The sequence below is a fragment of the Lates calcarifer genome, unplaced genomic scaffold (genome assembly GCF_001640805.2).
Source record: "Lates calcarifer isolate ASB-BC8 unplaced genomic scaffold, TLL_Latcal_v3 _unitig_1631_quiver_445, whole genome shotgun sequence".
In the NCBI taxonomy this organism is placed as follows: domain Eukaryota; kingdom Metazoa; phylum Chordata; class Actinopteri; family Centropomidae; genus Lates; species Lates calcarifer.
The window spans coordinates 387,355-409,776 of NW_026115660.1; the positions used below are offsets into that span (position 1 = coordinate 387,355).

At 43.4% G+C, this 22,422-nt stretch overlaps 1 protein-coding gene across 1 annotated transcript; it reads right to left on the minus strand.

Moving 5' to 3' along the window:
* Window positions 1–7,971: 7,971 nt before the first annotated feature.
* On the minus strand, window positions 7,972–22,049 carry LOC108889754 (ubiquinol-cytochrome-c reductase complex assembly factor 1). Its single transcript, XM_018686378.2, has 9 exons — window positions 21,828–22,049; window positions 19,538–19,645; window positions 18,240–18,347; window positions 16,184–16,256; window positions 14,887–14,944; window positions 14,519–14,627; window positions 10,584–10,661; window positions 9,945–10,058; window positions 7,972–8,886 (listed from the first exon to the last, which is right to left on the minus strand). Exons 1-9 carry the CDS (start codon window positions 21,900–21,902, stop codon window positions 8,752–8,754), a joined length of 858 nt encoding a protein of 285 aa, XP_018541894.1. The 5' UTR covers window positions 21,903–22,049; the 3' UTR covers window positions 7,972–8,751.
* Between the last annotated feature and the right edge of the window lie 373 nt (window positions 22,050–22,422).

Here is a 22,422-nt window from a genome sequence, read left to right on the forward strand (position 1 = left end):
TATATGACGACACACTTTTTATTATCTAAATGATTGTTTAAATAAAGTTTTTAGCCACGATGTGTTCAGTGCAGCTCCACTCTCTCCGTTCACTAACGCTCATGTCACTTTGTGTTAAACTCAGAAGTCAGAAGTTGCTGCATCAGCACGTTTTCTCGGCTGTACAGAACAAGCAGCTGCAGGCAAAACAGCCAGACACGACTGTTCACTATTCACTGTGAGAGAGAGGAGAGAGAGAGAGAGTGTGTTTCAAACATAATCAAAGAAACTTCATGTGAGCGACAGAGAGAGGAATAACGTCAAAGTGAGAAAGGAATCAGGCTGGATTTGGTGTGTGTACAGTGTGTGTTCTGGATTTATTTCTATTTACAGAAAAATCTGAGACAAAAGAGACAAAAACTGGGAGCTGGACGACAACGACAGAAAAAATGCAGCATAAATAAATCCATGCAGTGTTTTCAGTTTAACTGAGTCAGAGCTTCATCACCTCTGATCACCGGCAGTCTGTAACATTTAAAGCTCCTTATACTAAACTCTATTCATGTAATTCCAGCACCTTAAAAGAGTAACTGACTGGGAGGAGCAGTGTTCATCCAGGGTGTGCAGGCTTTGAGACAACTGAGGGAAAGCAGGAGGTTTATAAGGGTTAAAGTGGATCTGTACGTCCAGTGCAGCAATGCAAATGTTGTACTTGCAAGTGTGTGTGTGTGTGTGTGTGTGTGTGTCTTTGTGTGACAGGCTGTAGAGTAGCATCACCCTTTGCAACCTGACAGATCAGGTTAAACCTGCCACCACTGACCCCTCTCTCTCTCTCTCTCTCACACACACACACACACACACGATGCCTCTCTCTCTGCCTCCAGCTCAGTCTCTGTGTGTGAACGGGTATTCTGGGTAAGTGTGTGTGTTGTTGTTGAAGTGGAGGTGTGTAGGATCTGTGCACACCTGAGCAGATGTGTGTGAAGTGAACGGAGTGTGTTACATAACGAGCATGAAGGCAGTGAGAGAGCTGGCCGTCGCTCTGCAGCTGAGACAGTGTGAACATGAGACGACCGGCTGCACTGTGAAACACTGCATCTCATAAAGGACACACTGATCTCTGTCCTCTGTCGGCTGGAAACAGAAAACAATGGTGGACTGTGAAGGCAGCAGAGAGAGTTCAGAAATCTCTTTGTTGGAAACAAACAGCGAGGCATTTCTGAGGATTAGAGATTTTACAACAAGCACGTCATTTAAAAGAAACATGTGACTGATGGAAATGATGCAAGTGTCTGAGAGCAGACTGAACAAAATCTCTAAATCTTCATCAGCTCCGTCTGTGCTGAAACTCAGGAGGTCCTGACCTGTTCAGGTGCTCTGAGACAGAGAGTAAACTGGTGTCATTTGCTCAGACTTAGAGTCCGCCTCAGTTCTTTTCAAATAATCGACAAAATAAATGTAAAAAGAGAGATGTTTTAAGTTCCCAGGTTAAAGATCAGGACTCACAGTCTCACAGGTAAATATCAGACTCTACAGATCAACTTCCTGTTGGTGAGCACAGGAGTTTTCAGTGGGCAGTAATGATTATTTATCCCTTATTTATTCTTGGAAGTTATATGAGGAAATATTCTTATTGACAATAATTACCTGGCAGTGCTGCAGCAGGGGGAGGGAGGGAGGGTCTCACACACACACACACACACACACACACACATGTTCACTTGGGCTCAGCCATTAACACCCACAGTGTCCATTCATACTGAGATGAGTGAGGTTCGTGTGTTGTTTTATTCCAGACACACGTACAGTTAGAAAACAGGCGAACGGTGCCGACATACCACAGCTGGAGCCTTTGATTAGCTTAGCTTAGCATAAATACTGGAAGCCAAAGGTAAAAAAAAATCCATCAAACAGCTTCCTCTTCTCTCCTCTTGTCACTATCAGCACATAAAGCACAAGTTATTATTATACTTTAATCAGTTGATCAGGGAGCTTCGTGCTAAGCTAAGCTAACCAGCTGCTGTAGCTTCATATTTACAGACAGAGGTATTTATGTAAAGTGCGGCGTCACCTCTTCAGTTTGCAGTGAATGTGTTGTTGCTGAGCACAGACAGACTTTCACAGTCTCTCCACCCACAGCTCTGAGGCTCTGACAGAGCAGCTTTGATGAAGTGCTGCTGGTTAGCAGCTAAAGGTTACAGCTCATACCACAGAATGTGAGACTCAGCTATTGTCAAAAGACAATTTGTTCTCTCTGACAAAAGAAAAGGCCAAAATAAAAGGTTGAAATTAAAATAAACCTCACAAACGATCTGTTACTGAGACACAGGCGGAGTTTGAATAAAAGCTACAGTGAGGCTGACTCTGCAAAAACTGTCACTGCCCCTTAGTGAATTCAAGAGCGTCACACGTTCGATTTCAATGTGTGAATGATTCAAACCCACAGACTGTATCACTGTGTTCTGACTGCTGTCCTTTATTCTGAAACCCTCAAACAAACTAAATAATCCACCTCCTCTCTGGCCTTTAATGAGAGTCAAACCTGCTGAGCTGTAAAAATACCACCTTAAGAATTCTGTATCCACTAAAACTGTGGTGACAGATTTCAGTCCTCCACAGTTTGAATCCTCCTCGGACTGTTCCAGCTGCTGGCCTGGATGTGAGCTTTAGTCTCCAACATGACATTTATGCACAATACAGTCACATCCACACTCTGACTTTCCACCTCACGACATAAAGGAGCTCATTCCTCCGCTGGCAGCAGACGTCTGCTTCAGAAGAATGTAACTCCAGCGAGAAGCAAAAAGTCACTGTGATAAAACTGAGCAGGAGAGGACGGGAGGATGAAGGAGAGAGAGGTAAGAAAACATGATGTCTGATGCAGACTGAGTCATGAGCTGTTTTCTGAATACACTGTGCTAAAAAATGTCCCAGCAGTGTGAACATGATTAGAATATTAAACCACAGCAGCAAACAGCCGGCAGCTGTCACGTCAAACACAGTCTTATATTCTATACAGTCATCTGGCAGATGGCTGCTTCAGTGCAGCTCATTTTAATGACTCTGTACATGCAGACATCAGCGTCTGTGTTTGTGACACTGGTCTGTTGCTGGTCCTTGAACTCACCATGGCTGTGAGGAAAAGGTCATTTAACACTGAAACTTGCCAGAACTTGTTAAATCAGTTATTAGTTGATCATTTTCTAAACTGGAGCAGAGCGTCGCCTCCATCCAGACACGAGCAGCGAAGAAGAACTCACTCAAAGACAAATCAAAAGAACAAACAGTATAAATACAGAACTCCAGCTCTTTGTTCTGCTCTTCGACCAGAAATCTGGAAAGTTCAACACTTTTCCTTCTCGGAGGACAAAGGCTCGTTTGGTTTGAGCAGCGATGTGTCAAATTTAAATGATGTAAAAGAGCTGCTGACCTTGAACACACCATTTGTGATGTGATGCAAACTGTGACAGCAGCAGAGGTCAAAGGATCAAAACCCAATCAAATAAAGTGGTTATGACATGGAAGCTGAGTTCACTGCAGGTGTGATGGAGCTGGCAGGTGAGCAGCCCCGCAGGGAGGACACACACACACACAGAGAAAACACACCTGCTGCAGACGTTGAATGTTTCCAGAGGTTTTTGACGTTCATCGTCTCGGACGTCCTCTCTGCCTTCACTAAATCTTTTGTGTCATTCAAACACACGTGCATGTGACATGCACTGTTCCCCATACAATGTACAAAGAGATTCAGCTGCTGTTTTGTTCAATTTCACCAAAAAAATTCAGGTTAATGCGTCGCTTTGACTTTAACTTTGAAGCTACTCATTTTCCAACACCTTAGCAAAACCACGTGCACTTCAATCAGCAGCTGCAGTGAACTAAAGACGTGTGTGAACACCCAACCTTTCTGACACTCAGTGTGACTGTGAACCACATGGAGCCACCTGAAGAAACAACCAAACCCACTGCATTTCTTAACATAAAACACATCAAGTCAGAGCAGAGATGACCTGAGCTGAAGCCAGGTGCAGCTCGTTGAAGGCTCGTCAGGTAACACCTGGGTGGAGCTACTGAGGAAGGAAGAGGTGAGAGCACTGGAATATATCCAGCTGTAACAAGAGGGAAGAGGAAAATGTTCTGTGTACACACATTTTATGCAATGCATCATATTTTATAGATTATTACATGTGAAGTCTGAGAAAAACTGTATCAGTAAGATGAAAGCAGTGGAGTAAAAAGTATACTGTTAAACTACATTTAGACTGTACTAAAGCATAAAATAGAAATACTCGAGTACATGCGCCTCAGACCTGCACATTTCTACACTTTTCCTAAATGATGGCAGAATAACAAAGGTCTGAGGCTGAGAGAGAATAAGAATGACTCACAGTGAGTTTCAGTTCAATAAGAGAAGAAAACAGAGTGAAGAGAAAAATAAACAGAATCAAACTCTAAATGTCTGTCTGTCAGTCTGTCTGTCTGTCAGTCTGTCTGTCTGTACGACAAAGTTGAAGTTGTTTGGATGATTCTCTGTAGAAGCTGGATTAACGCCGGCCGAGCACAAAGACAGAAACATGTTCTGTCACCTGCAGGATTCTTGTTCCAGCAGGTTCACACTCCTCTCACATTATCCACCGAGGAGGACCAACGGCTCTGCACCTTCCCAGAGTGAGACTGTCTGTGTGTGTGTGTGTGTGTGTGTGTGTGTGTCTTAACGATGTCACCTGGAGCAGAAGCACATGATTGATAAACCACTGCAGCATGTGATCGTTCAGGTTGTTCAGACTCAGTGAACATCTTCTTGACATATTTTCATTCTAAACTGCTGAGGTCAATGAGAAGCTCATTTTAAAACCTGCAGCTGAATTTCACCATAAACTGATTTCTTTCTACATTTAGCTTTTCATCATAATGGAGCTCATTTTATTTCAGCTCTGACATTTGTTTGTGATTCATATTTTGTTGAATGTTTTCATGCAAACATGTGGAGAGAAGCAGGAAGAGAAAAATGAGAAATAAAAAGTCCAGGTTCCATCCTGCACGTCTCTGTGTTTCTGAGTTTTCTTCTGATTTGTTTTTGTCTTTCATGCAAACAAACACACAAACTCCTGCATCAACTGTCAGTTGGCCTCACTCCAGTTTTCTGCAGAATCATATTTGCATCACGTTCATGATGCACAGACGTGTGGACAGGACGGTGTTAGACAGACAGACAGCTGAACATCCTGCTCTCTGACCTGCTGCTGTGTCTGTGTGACCCACATGTCAGAAACTGACTCTGTCACCTGGGATCCTCCATAATGAAACCTGGGTGGTGACCCAGTTCAGGTCCTGACACATAAAACTAAGATGTGTGAGCACAGCCTCACAGGACACAGTGTCGCTGCTGCAGAATGATTCCGAATGTTTTCCATGTGAGGATCCTGAAGAGAAAGGATCCCTGTGGAAATGACATGTTTGCTATGCAAGATGTTAACTTCATGCAGGGTGTGTGTTACTGTAACACAACTTTAAATACCTTTAAATACCTTCATGTGCTCGTTTCACACCTTGGCATGTGTCTGCGTGTGTGTGTGTGTGTGTGTGTGTGTGTGTGTGTGTGTGTGTGTGCAGGAGGATTTGTGCAGAACTTCTGACGAGATTAAACCTGATCTGAACTGAGGCAGGAGGAACTGGGAAAGTTATCAGATTCAAAACTCATGTTCCACATTTAATGTCAGAACAGAGTCTGCAGAACACACACACACACACACACACACACACACTGGGGCTGGGCACAGCGCTGTCACTTTGGAAGAACTGGTTTCCCTGTGAATGGATACAATAGTTTGTTAACCCACTAAATGGCCTCTTTTCTCTGAGCTTCATGCACAGAGTGGAGCAGAACAGACTCAACAAACTGGTCATAAAATCCTCCTGACTGAGTGAGTCCGACTCCAGATCTGAAACTAATTGTGATCAGATGCTGAATTTAGCGAGAGTCTGTCGCGGTGTGGAAACTTCTGCGTCACTGCATCACAAAGTGTTTCACAGAACAAGCAGAGACGAGCTGCTCGCACTGCAGCTCAAACATGTCATCTACTGATTTCATGTACACGGACACAGACTTCGACAGGTTCAGGGAGAGATGGAGGTGTCGTTTGGCTTTGTCATTTCATTTAGCTCTGAGCTCTTCTACAAAAGCCTTTCTTCTTAGAAAGTTAGTGAGAGTTTGAAAGAGCGTGAGTAGAAACACAACGAGGCTGTAAAGGTGGACTGGTGAGTAGATGGGTTTTCATGTTAACGTCCCCGACAACCTCTGTAGTCTCATTTAGACACTCGTTAGCAACCGCCTTTTTTAAGACACGTAAAAGCTTCAAACATCAGGAGTGGGGGATTTACTGACCCATTTTATGTCCGGAGAATAAAACCTGAAAATGTCTTGAGCTTGTGTTAAAACCACAGACCTTATTTCAGACATTTAACCAGAAACACACTGACAACAGGAAGAGCTAACATGCTAACATGCTAACTGACTTCCTGGTTTTAGGATCAGTCCTGCAGGACTCTAGATTCATTTTGTCTTCTTGTAATTTCCAGCAGACCTGGCACAGAGAGTGTGTTACTGCTGCCTCACGCTGGTTAGAAATATCTATGCTTTCCGTTAAAGAAAAATGAAGATAAAAACAACAGCAACACAGCTGGTGTAAGCGAGAGCACAACTTTCTCACACACCAAGAAGGTCATGAAGCTGCATTATTTACTGTCTCACAGGCTGCAGAGAAAGAGAAAGAGAGGAGTGTGAACTTTTCCTGTTTGCATGTTTGTCTTTGATCCATTGTTGTTTTCACTGTTTAAATATAAAGTTCTGCTCTGCTGTCATGTCAGAGATGTAAGATTTGGTGTCAGTGAGTCAAAACAGGTCTCAGGTAAGTTCAGGATGACGTCTCTGTGACTTTCTCTCTGTTTTGGTCACAACAGTTTAAAAAGTAGAAGGTTTGAAACACGAAGACAGAAAAGAAAAAAAGAGTGTGAGAAAAAGACGAGAGCGATGGGAGGTGTGAAGACAAAAGAGTGGAAAAGAACAGAGCAGAAAAAGACGACAGCTTGTGCATCAGACGCTCGTCTCTGACACGGTGACTAACTCTGACCGTTTCCTCTCTGAGTGTTTGGACAGAGAGACACAGATGAAGGTAAGAGGCTTTTTCCACTGAGAGCAACGGCGAATGAAAGAAGCCCGAGCCAGAATCGTACTCGTTTCTCACATGTTCAGCTCCAGACTTTGGGAAAAGTTTCCATGAGCTACAAAGGACAGAGTGTTACATTTATTCAGGAGTTAGAGAGAGAAGCAGCTCTAACTCTGTCCTACAGTAATACAGCAGTGACAGGCAGCGTCAGATCAAACCCCAGGGCTGACCTCCACACATAAAACTTTATTGTTTCACAGCCCTGTGTGTTTTACACTGATCAACAGAGTGAAAACACAGCTCTACACTTCACCTCAGGAACCAGTGGAGCAGTGATTAGTTAAATGGAGACCACCTGTGTCGTTCACAGGCTTCCACTGACAAATATGAACTTTTTCTGTTGATCTGAGTAAAAAATCCAAATTAAATCAACTTTTATTTAACGTCAGATGAATAGTCTTTTTAAGTGCTGTTGTAGAAACACAGTCAAACCCTCCACTCACTGCTTTCTACTGAGTTACTCCACTAAAGCTTTTCCAGCTTTTAAAGTGTGTGTGTGTGTGTGTGTGAGCTGGCTGGTGTATGCTGTAGTAAAATGTGGAGTGTGGCGCCACCTGCAGGACACATGCAGAGCCTGAGAAAAGCTCTGTGGACTCAGGTGTTTCAAATGATCTTAATGATCCTGAAGGCCACAGTCTGAAGAAGTTCCTCCTTTTCTTTACTAAAAAATATTCTCTAAAGCTGAGGCTTGCTGTGTCTCTGGGGCAGGTCTCTTTAATCACTAAACATCTAGAAGTCAGGTCACAAAAAGCACAAGTCTGAGCAGTTTTACATCCAGAGAACATTTTATTAATTCACTTTTTAAAAACAAAAAACCCTCATTGTTTTGAACAATGATGACGTCTGAGTGTTTGAGGACTCAGCTTCCTGTTTGGGTCTGAGAGCATCGTGAGAGCCAGACAGAGAGACACAGACCTCTGACAGAGAGAGAGAGAAGGTCCATTAACCCGTGAACTCTTTCATTTGTTTAACAGAACCATTATTTCCACGTCACCTAACCTCACCTGTTTAGAGTGAAACTTTATTTAACGCACAGTGAAGGAGCAGTGACAGAATCTGAGGTAAAACCTCTGCAGGAGGAAAGTGTAAACACGGAGAGATACAAAATACTTTATAAATACAGAGTGGCATCTGTGGAAAAAAATGAGGGAAATATAAATACAGACTAAGTTTGCAGAGAGGGATCAGCAGAGGCTCTCAAAACCGACAGGATGACGATGGAGGAGGAGGATGAAGGTGTTTCCAGCGTCTGGACTGGTTGGTTTATTGACTGATGGGGATGTGTGTGGAAATGAGGGTGAAAAATAATCCCTGACTGTCTATCGTGTTCGTCCTGCTCCTCCTCACAGACTGGACAAATCATTCAGGAGGAGGAGAAAGCTACAGCATCTGACTTTATGTCAAATTTATATGAAAGGAGGGGAGAGTAAAGAGAGAGGGGAAACGTTACATGATCATAAGGAAAGAAAAAAAAAAAAAGTCAAACAGAGACAGGAAGACTTCAGAGGACTGTGGATGAGAGGAAACAGGAGTCGGTGTCTTCATCTCACAGCCCGGCATCGTTGTACGTGGGCGTCACCACCTTCAGGATGCTCTGTGCGTTCTCCTCCACCAGAGGGCGCCACTTCACCTCCCCCGTCAGCAGCAGGTCCTCCCCGTCCAGAGCGTCGATGTACTGCATCTGCACACAGCAGCAGAGGTGGAGGGAACATGTGATGATGAACAGCATCACAAACTGAGGACGACTCAGACCTGATAATGTTCTTAATAAACTGGACACTTCACCTGTTTACCTTCCCTGAAGATATGTGTAGAGGTGTGTGTTTATAACACACACACACACTCTTACACATCCAGTGTGTCATTTGTTTGTTTTCTGATGTAACACTGCAAACTGTCAGAGTACACACACAGGCAACGTTAGCTGACTGAGTCACACACGGCTTCCATGACCTATGACACACCTGGATCGTGTGTGTGTGTGTGTGTGTGTGTGTGTGTGTGTGTGTGTGTGTGTGTGTGTGTGTGTGTGTGTGTGTGTGTGAGCAGCAGAAGAAGAGAAGGAAGTGGACGTGTGTGAATTAACAGTAAAGAGAAGCAGAGCAGTAAGAGGAGAGCAGGAAGTCTGACGTAAACACTGAGACAGAGTGATTAAGAGGAAGAGAGGAGGAGGAGAAGGAGGAGGAAGAGGAGGAGGAGGAGGAGGAGGAGGAAGAGGAGGAGGAGGAGGAAGGAGGAGGAGGTGGAGGTGGAGGTCCTGGACCGTGTGGCCCCCAGCAGCAGATGGAGGCCTGCAGGTGTTTCTGAAACCAGGAGAGTGTTTTCAATCTCACCGAGGGAAAGAAAATATACAGAGAGAGAGAGGAAGAGGTGAGCAGGTTAGCGGGGGAGGGAGAGAGCTCAGGGGGGGTGGGTGAGGCGGAAAGTCTCCTGATACTGACGAGTCCTGCATTCAAACTCCTACTGAAGCTGTTACATGGAACGGAGCGACAGGAAGCACAACAAACAAGAGACGCTGTCGTCCACCATGTTTGTTTCCGTGGATGTGAAACTAAACACGTTAAACCTGATTTGTTTGTTTTCTACAGAGGAAGAAGAGGAGGAGCTGAACCTGTTTCTAAATAACAAACAGATCAGGTGTGTTTGTAGAGGACGTGGTAGCACTTCGCTCACATGGATCACACACACACACACACACAGTGAGAGGTGAGTCCTCAGGTTGGGGACGTGTAAACACACCTGTTTGCGAACGTATTCCACCATGAGCTCCAGCTGTTTGGGATCTTCACACTGACGGTTGAAGAAGATTCTCCACAGAGCTGCAGCCAGCACAGAGTCATCAGACAGGATTCCCTGCACACACACACACACACACACACACACACACACACACACTGCATTACTGATCCTGCATTATCACAGCACACACAAGAAACTGCAGTTTTTGAGGCAGAAAACTGACGTCAGTGTCTCAAGAAATATGTGAATAATAACTGTGTCATGTATTAGGCTGCAGTCACATGTGGTATAAGGCAGTGAACTGGGCGAACTCAGACACTGACTGTGATGCAGTCTTGACAGCGTCTCCTCTCCGTCTCTTTTCCTTGTACGTGTTGAGACAAAGTCAGTAACAAATACCAGTAAACACAAGTATTTATTTACATCCACGAGCCACAAACAGACCTGACACATAAAGAGAGCGGAGCGACAAAGAGCTGAGTGAGACGCTCCAGATCCAGAGTCCACATGGAGACCGAGACACAGCTGCATCCAGACCCAACTGGTTTTTAAAGCGTAAAACTTAAATGTCAAGCACGTCAGTAACTGATGCCTGTGTGTGTGTGTGAGAGAGTGAGTGTGTAATACAGAGCATCTCACCTCATCATATCCAAATATTGCAGCATAGAAAGTCTCTGTCATGGATTTCATGGCTTCCTTTCTATGGATGGCATCAATCTGCATCAGAGAGAGAGAGAAATGTCACAGTGGGTTCAGGAGCTTGATGAGAAGAAGAACACCATCTCCTTCTTTAGCTTTTTCTCATTATCACCACCCAGTTACCCTGCTAACAGGCAGCTAACGTGCAGCTAACAGGCAGCTAACAGGCAGCTAACAGCAGCTAACAGGCAGCTAACAGGCAGCTAACAGGCAGCTAACAGGCAGCTAACTGTCTGTGGTGTAAGGTCTCAACCTTAGTGTCCGTCCATATGCCATTAAACAAAGCCAGGCTCCAGCATTAATGTAAAGCTCATGCATGTAAAATGATAAATGCTGCACACAGCTACAGCTGAGCCTAATGAGTGTCCTGCAGCAGTGTGTGTGTGGATGAAGTGGAGGTGCAGCAGAGAGCTGGTGGAGGTGGAGGTTTGGTTGGTTTCAGCTGGTTGCAGCAGTAATTTATGAACCTGGAGAAAATGACCAGTGTTTTTACTGCTCCCGACCACAATCAGCATGAAACCTAAGAACAACTCCAATCACTGGTGCTGGTTGTAAAAATACATGTGCTGCTGATGTGGAGCTCGATTAGGAAACAATGTGTGTGAGCTGTGCCTGGTTCTTCAGTCTGACACACACACACACACACAGAGTCTGTTTAAATAGACCTTGCTTTCCCAACACAGAAAATATTCCTACATGAAGAATTTTAAATCAACCAGTCATTTGTCCTTTAAAGGTCAGAGGTCAGACCTCCTTTATATTATTACACTTTTTCTATTCTTTTTGGGGATTTTCCAATTATTTTCATTCATCAATTAAGATTTTTCTTCGTCACTCTACATTTTTTCTCATGGTTTTGTATCCCAGTTGTTGATTAAGGTCACTCACGTGTTGAGAAGTGAGAAACACACTGAAGGTGTAATGTGTTTGTGGCTGAATCGCTGCAGATTCTTTGTGTTGTCACGTTTCCTCCTGCTCCAACACCTGCAGCTTCAACACACTTTTCTGAGCTGCACACAGTCGAACCGTGGACGTGGATTCTTCAGGTACGTTTGTGTGGCTGTATCTTTTGTACTTGTTTGTACACCTTGTTAAAGTTTTTTACAGCTTCCAGCGTAGAGTTTCAACTCGTGATTATCTAAATTATTAATCAATCTGCCCATTACTTTCTCGATTAACTGATGAATCATTTGGGCCATAAAATGTCAGGAAACACAGTCAAAAGTTCAACAGTTCAAAAGCCAATGACATTTATTGACTCTGATATAATACAAAGGAAAGAGGCTGGAAGGTTAATTGATCAAAATAGCTGCTGATTAACTTTCTGTTGATCAGTTAACTGACTGATCCGTGCAGCTCTTCTTCAGTGTCATGGAGGAAACCTCAAACCTGGACACCTTCTGTTAGAAAACTAAAACTGAAACAGTGGAAAAACAGGACTGCTGAGCAGAGCTTCTCTGTGGCTCAAAGAAACTGTGAAGGTCTCAGTAAATTATGTAACGGATAAAGTTCACTCGCCTACTTCACAGAACGAACCTACAGAGAGTCAGAGCTGCTGGTGCTGTGCAGAAAGCTGGAGTCAGAGTCAGAGAGGCTGAAGTTAAAGTGCACAGATTAAGTTTCATACAGAAATTAGATTTAGAGTTTGGGTTTGAGTCGGGGTCAAACGGAGTAGGATTTAAATTTTCAGTCACGTGTGTGAGCTTGTGCCAGCACATAAGGATATAAGCAAGTGTACGTACACATGCTGACTGAAGTTCACATATGCAGCTGTGAAAACACACAACACCCCCCAACACACACACACTTTCCTCCCCCAATGCATGCGTGCACACACACCAAGAGTGACCTCACAAACCATACTGTAATTCCTCATCTCTGACCTCTTTCTGTCACACAGAACAAAGTGAGTTCAAACTGAAGCCTGACGAACCCTGACTCCGCTCCCAACACAGATTACACACACACGCTGTTTACAGGTAAATACAGTGACCTGGATGACACGATTTCAGGTGTGGACTCAGGTCACCTGATCTGGAATCGAGTCAAAATCGAAACAGACTCAAAACTGGACTCTGACTTTAACACCAGCGACTGAGCCAAGATAAAAATGCAATCATGCAATGACATTTCTGAATCAACTTCTCCATGTGCAGATTATTTGAGCTGGAGATAATTAACGTTAATGGAGCTGAGTTAACAAGCAAAAGGCCTCGATTAAACCACTGGCTGTTGTCTGGTTAGTGTCTGTTCTGTCCACAGGTAAACTGTTTTTATAGTTTTAGTTTACTTTCATTCATATCAGTATTTTAAATCGATCAGCTGATTCGTTCTGAGTCAGGATCTGCAGCATTAAGAGCAAATAGTTTGTTAAAAATAAGGATTTCAATGCGTCAGGTCCATAATTATATTTTCTTGATCAAAAAATACGCTGCCACTCAAACCTTCCTCCTTTTCAACCAACAAGTTAAATCTAAATTAAATCTTTTGTTCAAAGGCTCAAAGACAAATGGATTCAAAATCAGAGATTAAAAACTGTATTATTTCTGTAAATGCACAAGCAGATGGATTTCAGCTCAAATTATTTTTCTTAATCCAAGTCAGTCAAACACAAACAGTTTGTCTTCCCTTTCTGAACCATGAGAGTTTAATCTGAGTATGAGAAACTCTCTCTGAAAGCTACATGTGAACGAGGCCAAGATTTAAGTCTGTGATGTCAATGAGCGACACTTCCTGGAGCTGCTCCACTGGCAGAGAATAGAGGACCGACTCTGTGGACACGGCGACCGCAGCCAGGCCGGCTCTCCGGGGATTTGGCTACACTTTCTGCTCGACGACCGTTGGCACAATTATGCTGATGTAAAACTTTAAATAAACAAAACCTGCATCCTATGTAGCATGCAATGACACGAATAAAACTTAATGCGCTGTTGCATCAGCCCCCAGCGGAAATGTTTCTGAAATAATGAATATTTATTCAACAGAACGACACTCGGTTGTTTTCAGGCAGAGAAGCAGTTTGGCTGATTTGTGGTGAAAGAGAAGCTGAGTGCTGCGCTGCTGTTGCAACTAACAAAGGATAAAATATTCTGTAACTCTGCTGCTTCAATCACACACTGACTGTAGAAATATCTGTGTTATAATTCTGACAAACAAGACGTCTGTATTAGTACAATAAAAACAACAGTAATCCCTGTGTGACTGGTTATTTACAGCATTTTAAATTCCACACGCCTGTGTTTTAGTTTTTATGGTTCATTCTCGAGCTGAAACAATAAAGTTGATTAATCGAGTTTAGTTAATCCAGAGATTAATCAATCAGAAAAATAAATAATCAGCAGCTTTTTCCATCAATGAATCATCATAAAAATACCAGACATTCCCTGTTTCCAGCTTCTAAACTGTAACAATTTACTGCTTCTCTCTGTTTTCTATCACTGCAACACTGACTGACTTCAGGCAGAACAAGAGACGATTCATCAAGAAAAAGATCGATCAGGAAATTAATCGTTAGCTGTGTCTTTGGTTCATTAAATCTGAGAATTTTAGCATCTCAGCAAAACCCAAAGAATGGATGAAATGTTTTCACTGCAGACTCAAAGAACTGAACAAACCGTCTCAAATATTCACTGGAAAACAACAGCTGATGCTGCACATACAGAGGAATTATCATCACATGACTCGACGGCTGTAAGGACACTTGGTTAAGGGTGCTATTATTAGGACTATATGATAGCACACAGGCATGCTGTGCATTAGGCTACACATGTAATGTACAATATGTGTTTATGGTGGAAATGCTGTTATATGATCCTGCGACCGGCTGACTGACCTGATGATGGTGACACACACACACACACACTCAGAGAACTTACCCCCATGATTTTGCTCCTCTGCTCTACGTCCTCCCACATGGAGTGGACAATGTAACGGCACATGTACTTTCCTGCTCTGCCCTCCTGACGCATCCGCACCAAACACATCCTGACAGAGGAGGGAGTCAAATAAGACGAGGCACTCGCACTGTTTAATGTCCCGTCGTGACCTCTGTGACAGAGGAGCAGGACCAGCAGTTTGTCATCACATGCTACAACCAAATGTAAACAGATCATCTGCTCCACATGGTGTAAGCATCAAGTGTCAGTTAGGTATGTGTCTGCAGAGATCATCTCACCGTGATGGTGAGACAGCTGAGGAATAAGTGTATTATGAGTGTATGAGTGTGTGTGTTTGTGTAACTCACCATACATGCAGCTGGGCTACCAAGAACCAAGAGTTGAGTGTGTCTGGGAGGGAGCATTCTGAAACAAACACAAAACACTCACATGTTGACTTTTACTCCCATCTTCTCCTGCACGTCAGACACTAACAGCACTGTACAGCTGCAACTATAGGTCGACTAAATGTGTCTCAGCTCCTGGTAACGGACAAAATCACTTTGGAAATCCTGAAATGAGCTGAAACAACAGTCGATTAATCAATTTCCATGAAGAGAAAATACATTTATTAATCCATTCATCTAAAGACATCACCTTTGACTTCATGGGCATTTTTACAAACAGAAACAGATGAATAAATAATGAAAATAATCTTTAGTTTCAGTCGTTCTCTGACAGCTGCTCCTCAACACTCTGATCATCAGAGATCAGACACAGTGATGTGTTTTAATCAGCCTGTGCTCCAGGATCATTTCACCAAGTTAAAACTGAGCTCTCAGACACTGCACACTGAACGGACGTGAGCTGGCCTTTGCTGCAGCAGCAGTATGATAACGCAGCGAGCTCCAAGTGTGTGTGAGTAATATTAGTGTGTGTTGTGTGTTCGTCTGTGTGTGCCAGGCAGTAAAGTGTCACATAAACGTGTCAGGCAGGTGGTGACAGCGTCCCTGAACACTCATCAAGCCTGTTTGGACCGGGACAAACACCAACGCCTTCACGGTCAGCGTTTGGATCAGGACGAATGCTGAGAGCAGTGTTACCAAAACACGCTCTCCCCTGGCCATCGACATTCCTCTTACTTTGAAAGATGTTATCATACACTGGACATACATCCACTCTGCTGACAGTAAATGGTGCTCAGCCAATCTTCCATCAGTATCCATGATGAACATTTTTAGTTTAGTTTTATAACAACACCACATAATAAAGTATCTTTAAAGATTTTACACATGAAGCTCAGTTTACTCATCAGGAACAGGGCGACTCAGCCTGTGAAAACAGCTGTAGAACTCCTCTTGAGGGAGTTTATTAAACTCCCAGTTTGAAGCAGACATTGTGGGAAATGTAGGATCGAGTGTTACTGGAGCTTGACTCACACTAAGCAATAAAAGTCTGAATATCTCGGCCTCTGCACCATCAGCTTTACCCATTGTTTATTCAATGTGTCTCGTGGGAGCCTCCTACCTCTGTCACAGTGTAATACCAAGTCACTCATGTAAAGAGGAGGCTGGTTAATTGTGTGGTTTGAGCTGTGGTGCAGGAACAGAAGCCCCATTTTCCCAGTGTTGGGAAGACGGGTCTGATTTGTTTTTTCACACTTACTGTCAAAGAACTCGTCGTAATTGATTCTCTCTACGCAGCATGTGTACATGCGCAAGGCAGCAATCTTGATTTTCTGTGAAGACAAAAGGGAAAAAAGAAAATTCTAAGTGGTGTTATTTGTTCACTGATATTTCAGGGCTCGTGATTAGTAAGTAAGTGGATTTATACCTGTCGTTTTACATCATTTCCCTTCACTGAGAAGGCTGGTGTACTCCTTCAGTCCAGCGTTGCCACCATCCATACCCACATTTGTTGTCACTGGAAACTAGTTTGCTAAAAATACTGTTACACAGTGCAGCAGTATTCAAATGAAGTCGTGTGTCCTTGTAAAACGACAGCAAGGACTTTACTGACTAACTTTATTTATATAGCACCTCAAACTATTTTGTGTCTCAGGCTGCCACTACACAGATTTACCTTGTCTGAAGAAAACAGAAGGCAACACAAACCTCTGAGCAGAAACAGGACATGAGGTCAGAGATGTGTAACTGCTCTCGCCAAACCCTGCCAACCTGGTGTGTAGCCCAGCGCTTTGCTACATGACAACAACCCACATTCCTCTGCACATACGCCACCTCCAAGTCTTTAGCCAAAACCTCCCACGTAACCAAACCGTGCCATGCCTGTAAATGTTTATACTAGAATGATGTGGGCGACAGTGTGACGCAATGGATGGATGCACTGAACAATATTAACAGCAAGTTTATGATTAATTTGACTTTTGGTTTTCTACATAATGTCCATCTTGTCCACAGTCAAACAATTAATAATCAGGTAATTATTTAAAACTGATGCAACACAAAGCATCTCATGTTTGTGTTTGTTTTTGTTGTTGTAGACTTGTGAATATCAGAAATGTCAACATGCTCTCTCCTCATACTGGAGCTCACCTTCCTCTCCAGTGCCACAAACATCCTGCATCATTTTAAGTGCCTCTGATGAGAAACTCAGTTCATCTCCCTGTGTCCTGTGTTGTTAAGTCTAACTCATAAGACTGGCTGTAATCACTCTGTGTTTCCAGTCAGAGTCTGTGCGTGTATGTTTACATGCTGTGAGGAATATTCCTGGCTGACAGCCCATAATTCAAGCTCCCTGCTGGGAGGTCGAAGCTCCTCTGTCCTCCTCTGACCACACACACACTCTGGAGTCGTATAACTCTCCTTCACACAAGCTCCGCCTGTTGTTGAACCAAATGAGTTTTTCTCACAGCAGTGATTGTTGTGTTACTTCTGTTGGTCCGTCTCTCTGTTTCTGCCCGGCCTCCCGCCCTGTGATGATCCCTGCAGGGTGTTGTTCACATGTTTAAACTCGACCAACAGGTTAAAGGTAAAGGTGCAGCTGTTACTGTATCCTAACATTTTCACACTGCGCTCACTTCAGCACAGTTTCTCCCTTAGTTTTACTGTAAGATCATAACTCTCAGAACCTAACCACCACCATTCGTAGCTGCTGTCATTAATCATGAGCAGGACTGGTCATGGCGCTCTGCTGAACTGTGACGATTAAAGTTTTATTTTCGGCCTGAATGTGCTGCTTCCTCTCCTCCTCTGCAGAGTAACTGTTTTTGGCCACTTGTTTTACTTGACTCGTCTGATATCCTGTTGTGATGAGACGGATGAACTCCCACCGTGACTCAACGTTCTCAGGCTCAGAGGCTGCTCAAGTGCTCTTCCTAAAACATGTCAGCACATCTGAGCTATAGACACTGCACAGAGACAACAAGAGCTGTGATTGGTCAGCTTGGTCTCCTGATGCAGGTAGAAATACACAGAGATTGTGAAGACAACAAGTAGCAAGTTTAAAAAAGGCTTAGCAGTCTAACAACACAGTGACACAGCTCTAGTCTTCTATTCAGTAACAAGAGAAGCTGAAATAATCTGGATGTGACCCACCATCTATCTACCACAGGTCTTCTGTTAACCTCTTGTGTCAGGTATAATTCCAGTTTGTCCACGTCTGTGTCCTTTTTGGAGGAAGTTACCCTTTGTTTTCTTTTTCCTCTCTCCCCACAATCCCTTGTCTTCCCCTTGTCTTCTCCCTTCTCTCTATCACTCACCCATTTGTTGTATTTGAGAGGTCCTGTGAAGCCCATGGCCTCGATGAGCTTTGTGAAGGCCCCGACCTCCTCCTCTGAGTGCTGGGGCGTCTCCTTCACATTACAGAGCTGCAGAAACACAGAAAACAGTGAGTGGGGGGTGAAAGAGGAGCTGACAGGAGTGTGAGAGGTAAGAAAAGGAAACGCAAGAGAGAAAGGAGGATGGAAGAAAGGAGAAAGACAGGGAGTGTTTTTGAAGAAGAGAGAGGTAAATGGTAAAGACAGAGGCTGGAGTGAAAACAACCTTGGCAGAGATGACACAGCACAAGAAGAAACAAGTCTTTAAACAGACTTAATATCCCCTGTGTATATATTGTATAACCCTTATTAAATCAACAGCACACACACACAACCTACAGTATGACGACACACACCTGGGGAGCGTGGCCTTTACTGGGCGAGTGCAGCTGCTGAGTAAATTAATATACTGACCTATTCTGAGCTGCGTGTTGTCATGACAGTTTCATTACAGCCCCTGTGGCCCCAGTCGCCCTTCATCACTACACTTTCTTTAAAATCACTGCAATCATGTTACCACATGATTCTTTGGCCGTTACATGTTTTCTCCTGAACCTGAAGCAGCGTTAAACAAAGAGACCCAGCTGAGTGTGTCTGTGTTCAATAAAGTACTGTACTGGCCCACGTACAACACAACTGCTCCTCTCTCTCTACAACCAAGGTTTTTGGAAAAAGACTCTTTGAGGACTCGTCCTGAATCTCTCTCTCTCTCCTGACAGGTTGGAATGATTTTCTCTGCCTGTTAGCAACATTTCAGGCTGTCACTTTGAGGCCTTATCATGATGTTCTGGTCTGTTTTTGCAGTAGAGACAGTGGGAAACACTCTGGACTCATTCTCACTCATCAGGAATTCATTTCCTGCACTGCTGTGAAACACGTTACAGGAACACCAGTTTCTATAACGCTTTTTGCTTCATTTCAATTCTTCTGTGCCTTTTTATATTTCATTATATCTTTTTGTGTTTGGATTTTAATTAAAACACTGAGTAAAACTGTGGACCCTCAGCTTAGCTCGAGGGTTTTCATCCACCTACTCCTTTATTCAATATTGACAACAACAAACAGATCCTAACTTTTCCATTACAGGATATTTCATCAGATTTTTCCTGCCTGGTTAACTCCACACTCCCTTCACGCAGGCTGTGTGTGAAAAGCTGATGATCCCGATGAGCGAAATATACAACCGTGCATATGGGTTTTAAAGACCTGTCTCTGAGCGTTAAGTGTGTGTGTCACGTTACCTGTGTGGTGATGTGCAGAGTCCGACATGGCGTCACACAGGGAGAGGAGACGCTGGCCAGCTGGAAAGCTACTAAAGCTCTGGCAAAGCAGGCTTCTTGATCTAAAGCCTGGATGGAGACAGAGAGGAGGAGGGCGAGAGATGAAGCACTGAGAGAACGAGATACACAGTATAACATGAAAAGCTGTACAATTACAGAACAAACGTGCACTCATTTGTAAGCAGAAGGAGTCAGTTTCACACACGACTGAACTGGTGTGAGGTTTGACAGGTAGGAAAGAAGTGGAGCTGTTATCCTAACAATCACACACCAAGTTTTTATCGTTCTTCTTCTGATAACTGCAGGTAAGGACATTTATCAGCTGTCAAAGCGCCACGGAAAAGCTGGAAACTGACCCCAAAACAGCGTAAAGTGTGTGTATCTCTGCAGTGGATGAAATTTGCTGAAGATGTGGGCGTGACCCAGGAACTCACAGCCACATGTTCTGCTCCTGTCTGCAGCTGGACGGCTTTTCGACAGGAGTTTTTTCAAATGTATGTGGCGCAGTTATTGATTCTGATCCCTCATATTCAGGACCTGAATATCACCAGTCAGTAAGAGGCCGAGCTTCAGTTGTGGTGGTCTCTGCAGTGCTTGTTCAGCTGCTCATTCTCCTCAGAGGGGAAAAGATGAATCTCATAATCAGCTGGGAGACATAATGGCATCTCAAACTCGAGAGCCACAGCAGACAACTCTGGGATCAGAAGATCTGACAGCACTTTCTGTTCTTTCTAAAGAATTAGACAAATATTTCTTAACGTGTACGGTTTCTTTCACTCTTTCCCCCTTTGATGAGCGCGTATGAGACGGCTGCATCTTCTGTACAAAAATGTGAATTAATAAAAATAAACCGGTGGGAAAAAAAATCTGGAAAAGTTTTCAGACAAACTGTGAAAACCAAACTCTGTTCAACAATGTTCCATCTATTTCACTGTCATGGTAAGAAAAGTCTACTGTCTGCTTTTCATTAGTGATTAATCTGCTGACTAGACCTGAAGGAATAAATCTACTAATCCATTGTTTGCCTGTCGGACAACTATTTCAATAATCTGCTAATCGTTTGAGTTATTTCTCGAGCTAAAATTCCGATCACTCTCCAGATACAGTCTCTCCAGTGTGAAAATATTTGGGAAGTTTTGGAACATTTTGATCAGACACACAACATTTTAAGATCTTAACTTGGAGTTCACAGATTAACAGATGATAATCAGCACAAGATTTTTAGTCCTGACTTCAAATCCAGCCTCTAATGTTTGCTTTTATTATCATTCCTGAGAGTTATTTTATTCTGTAAAACTATGTACATGTGTCACCTAGGACTGCAGCTAGTGATTATTCATCCAGTTTCTTCTGCTTATTCAGGGTGCATCTTGGTGGCAGCAGGCTGCGCAGACCAAGGCCTTCCTTGTCTACAAGGAATATATAATCCCTGCAGGGAGCTCTAGGTTTACCCTGAGGTCTCCTCCCAGTTATACCAGCCTGGAAAACCTGTAAAGGAAGGCACCCAGGAACCGCTCCTTTCAGCCTCAGGATCAGCAGCTCTATGGATACTGTGATTATCAGTTAATGTGCAGATTATTTAAACATTTAGTCTGTAAAATGTTTTTTAAAAAGTGAATATAATGCAATTTTCATCTTCCCTAAGCCCACGGTAACGTTTTCAGTTTGCTTGTTTTGTCTGAGCAACAGTCAAACCAAAGATATTTAATTTACTGTTACATAAGAGCAAAGAAGGCAGCAAACTGTCACATGTGAGAGACTGAAATTAGAGAATATTCGGTATTTTAGCTGGAAATATGACTGAAATGATCATCACAGTGTCTCCTGACAACTGTTAAAAGCTGTCAGAGTAAAGAGTTATTTCCTGTCATGACTCCAGGTGTTTGTGCTTTATGTAAAACTGGGTCAGTGGCCTCCACCTCTCCATCAGAGTCCCTCTCTCTGGTCGTTACCGTTGACCAGGATTAACGCCACTTAACGGTTCACCTGCACGGTCAATTTCACCTGCACCAACCAGGTGTTGACCCACACAGGTAACTAATCTGATTAATCGACCAGCGTTTTGTTTTGGGTTGGAAAATATCCCAAACTCAAACACACTCCAAAAATTAATCTCTTCTGTTTTTCATTTCACTTATTCCTCCGGTTCCTCACCCGCCGCTCGCTCCCGTTACACTTTGTAAAGAGCGGTTAGTTTACTTAGCTCAAATCCTATTAGCAGCTAAGCTAACGTTAGCCGTTACGTGATTACCTTTCGGTAGGCGGCTCTGGACGCTGTCACGTTAATAACGTTTCTGACGGCAGACTGCAGCGGCCGCCGGTACATGACTCCGCCGTGTCCCGGACTCACAGGAGAGGAGCGGGCTGCCACCAAACTGCGGCTCCCTTCAATAAAACCTTCAGGTTTGGTAACAGCGGTCCTCCTCCACCTCCTCCTCCTCAGCAATGTCAACGGAATCTGTCCGCCGCCCAATTCTGTCCGGTCGGAAAACGGGCGTCAGCGAAGAAACGGTCCGCCTGATTAGAAAACAGTTACTAATCTTTTGTTTTTAAATTGTATTTAATTCATTTCATCCTCGTAATTTTGTGTTTCAGACCCAAAGTATTTTACCAAGGTGTTCAAACTATTTAAAACCAAAAATCTTCTTACCTCGATTTAGAAATTAAAGACTCTTACTTATTCTCATGTATTTTCTGTGCAGATCTATATGTATGAGCTGTAATATCATAATTTGTTTGGTTCAAGTTTAAGAAATCTAGACAATGACGTTTCAGATTTATTGTCAAAACTAATTTAACAGTCCTTTCTCCATGAAGGTTATAATGTTCATTTTGTGTTGCAGCTG

Excerpts from the sequence above, each read along its gene's own strand:
- LOC108889754 (XM_018686378.2), bottom strand. The coding sequence starts at position 21,902 with ATGTACCGGCGGCCGCTGCAGTCTGCCGTCAGAAACGTTATTAACGTG. Across the intron at positions 18,348-19,537 it reads CTCTGCACATCACCACACAG|CTCTGTAATGTGAAGGAGAC; the intron begins GTAACGTGACAC and ends GTGTTTCTGCAG. Across the intron at positions 16,257-18,239 it reads CTCTCAAATACAACAAATGG|AAAATCAAGATTGCTGCCTT; the intron begins GTGAGTGATAGA and ends TTGTCTTCACAG.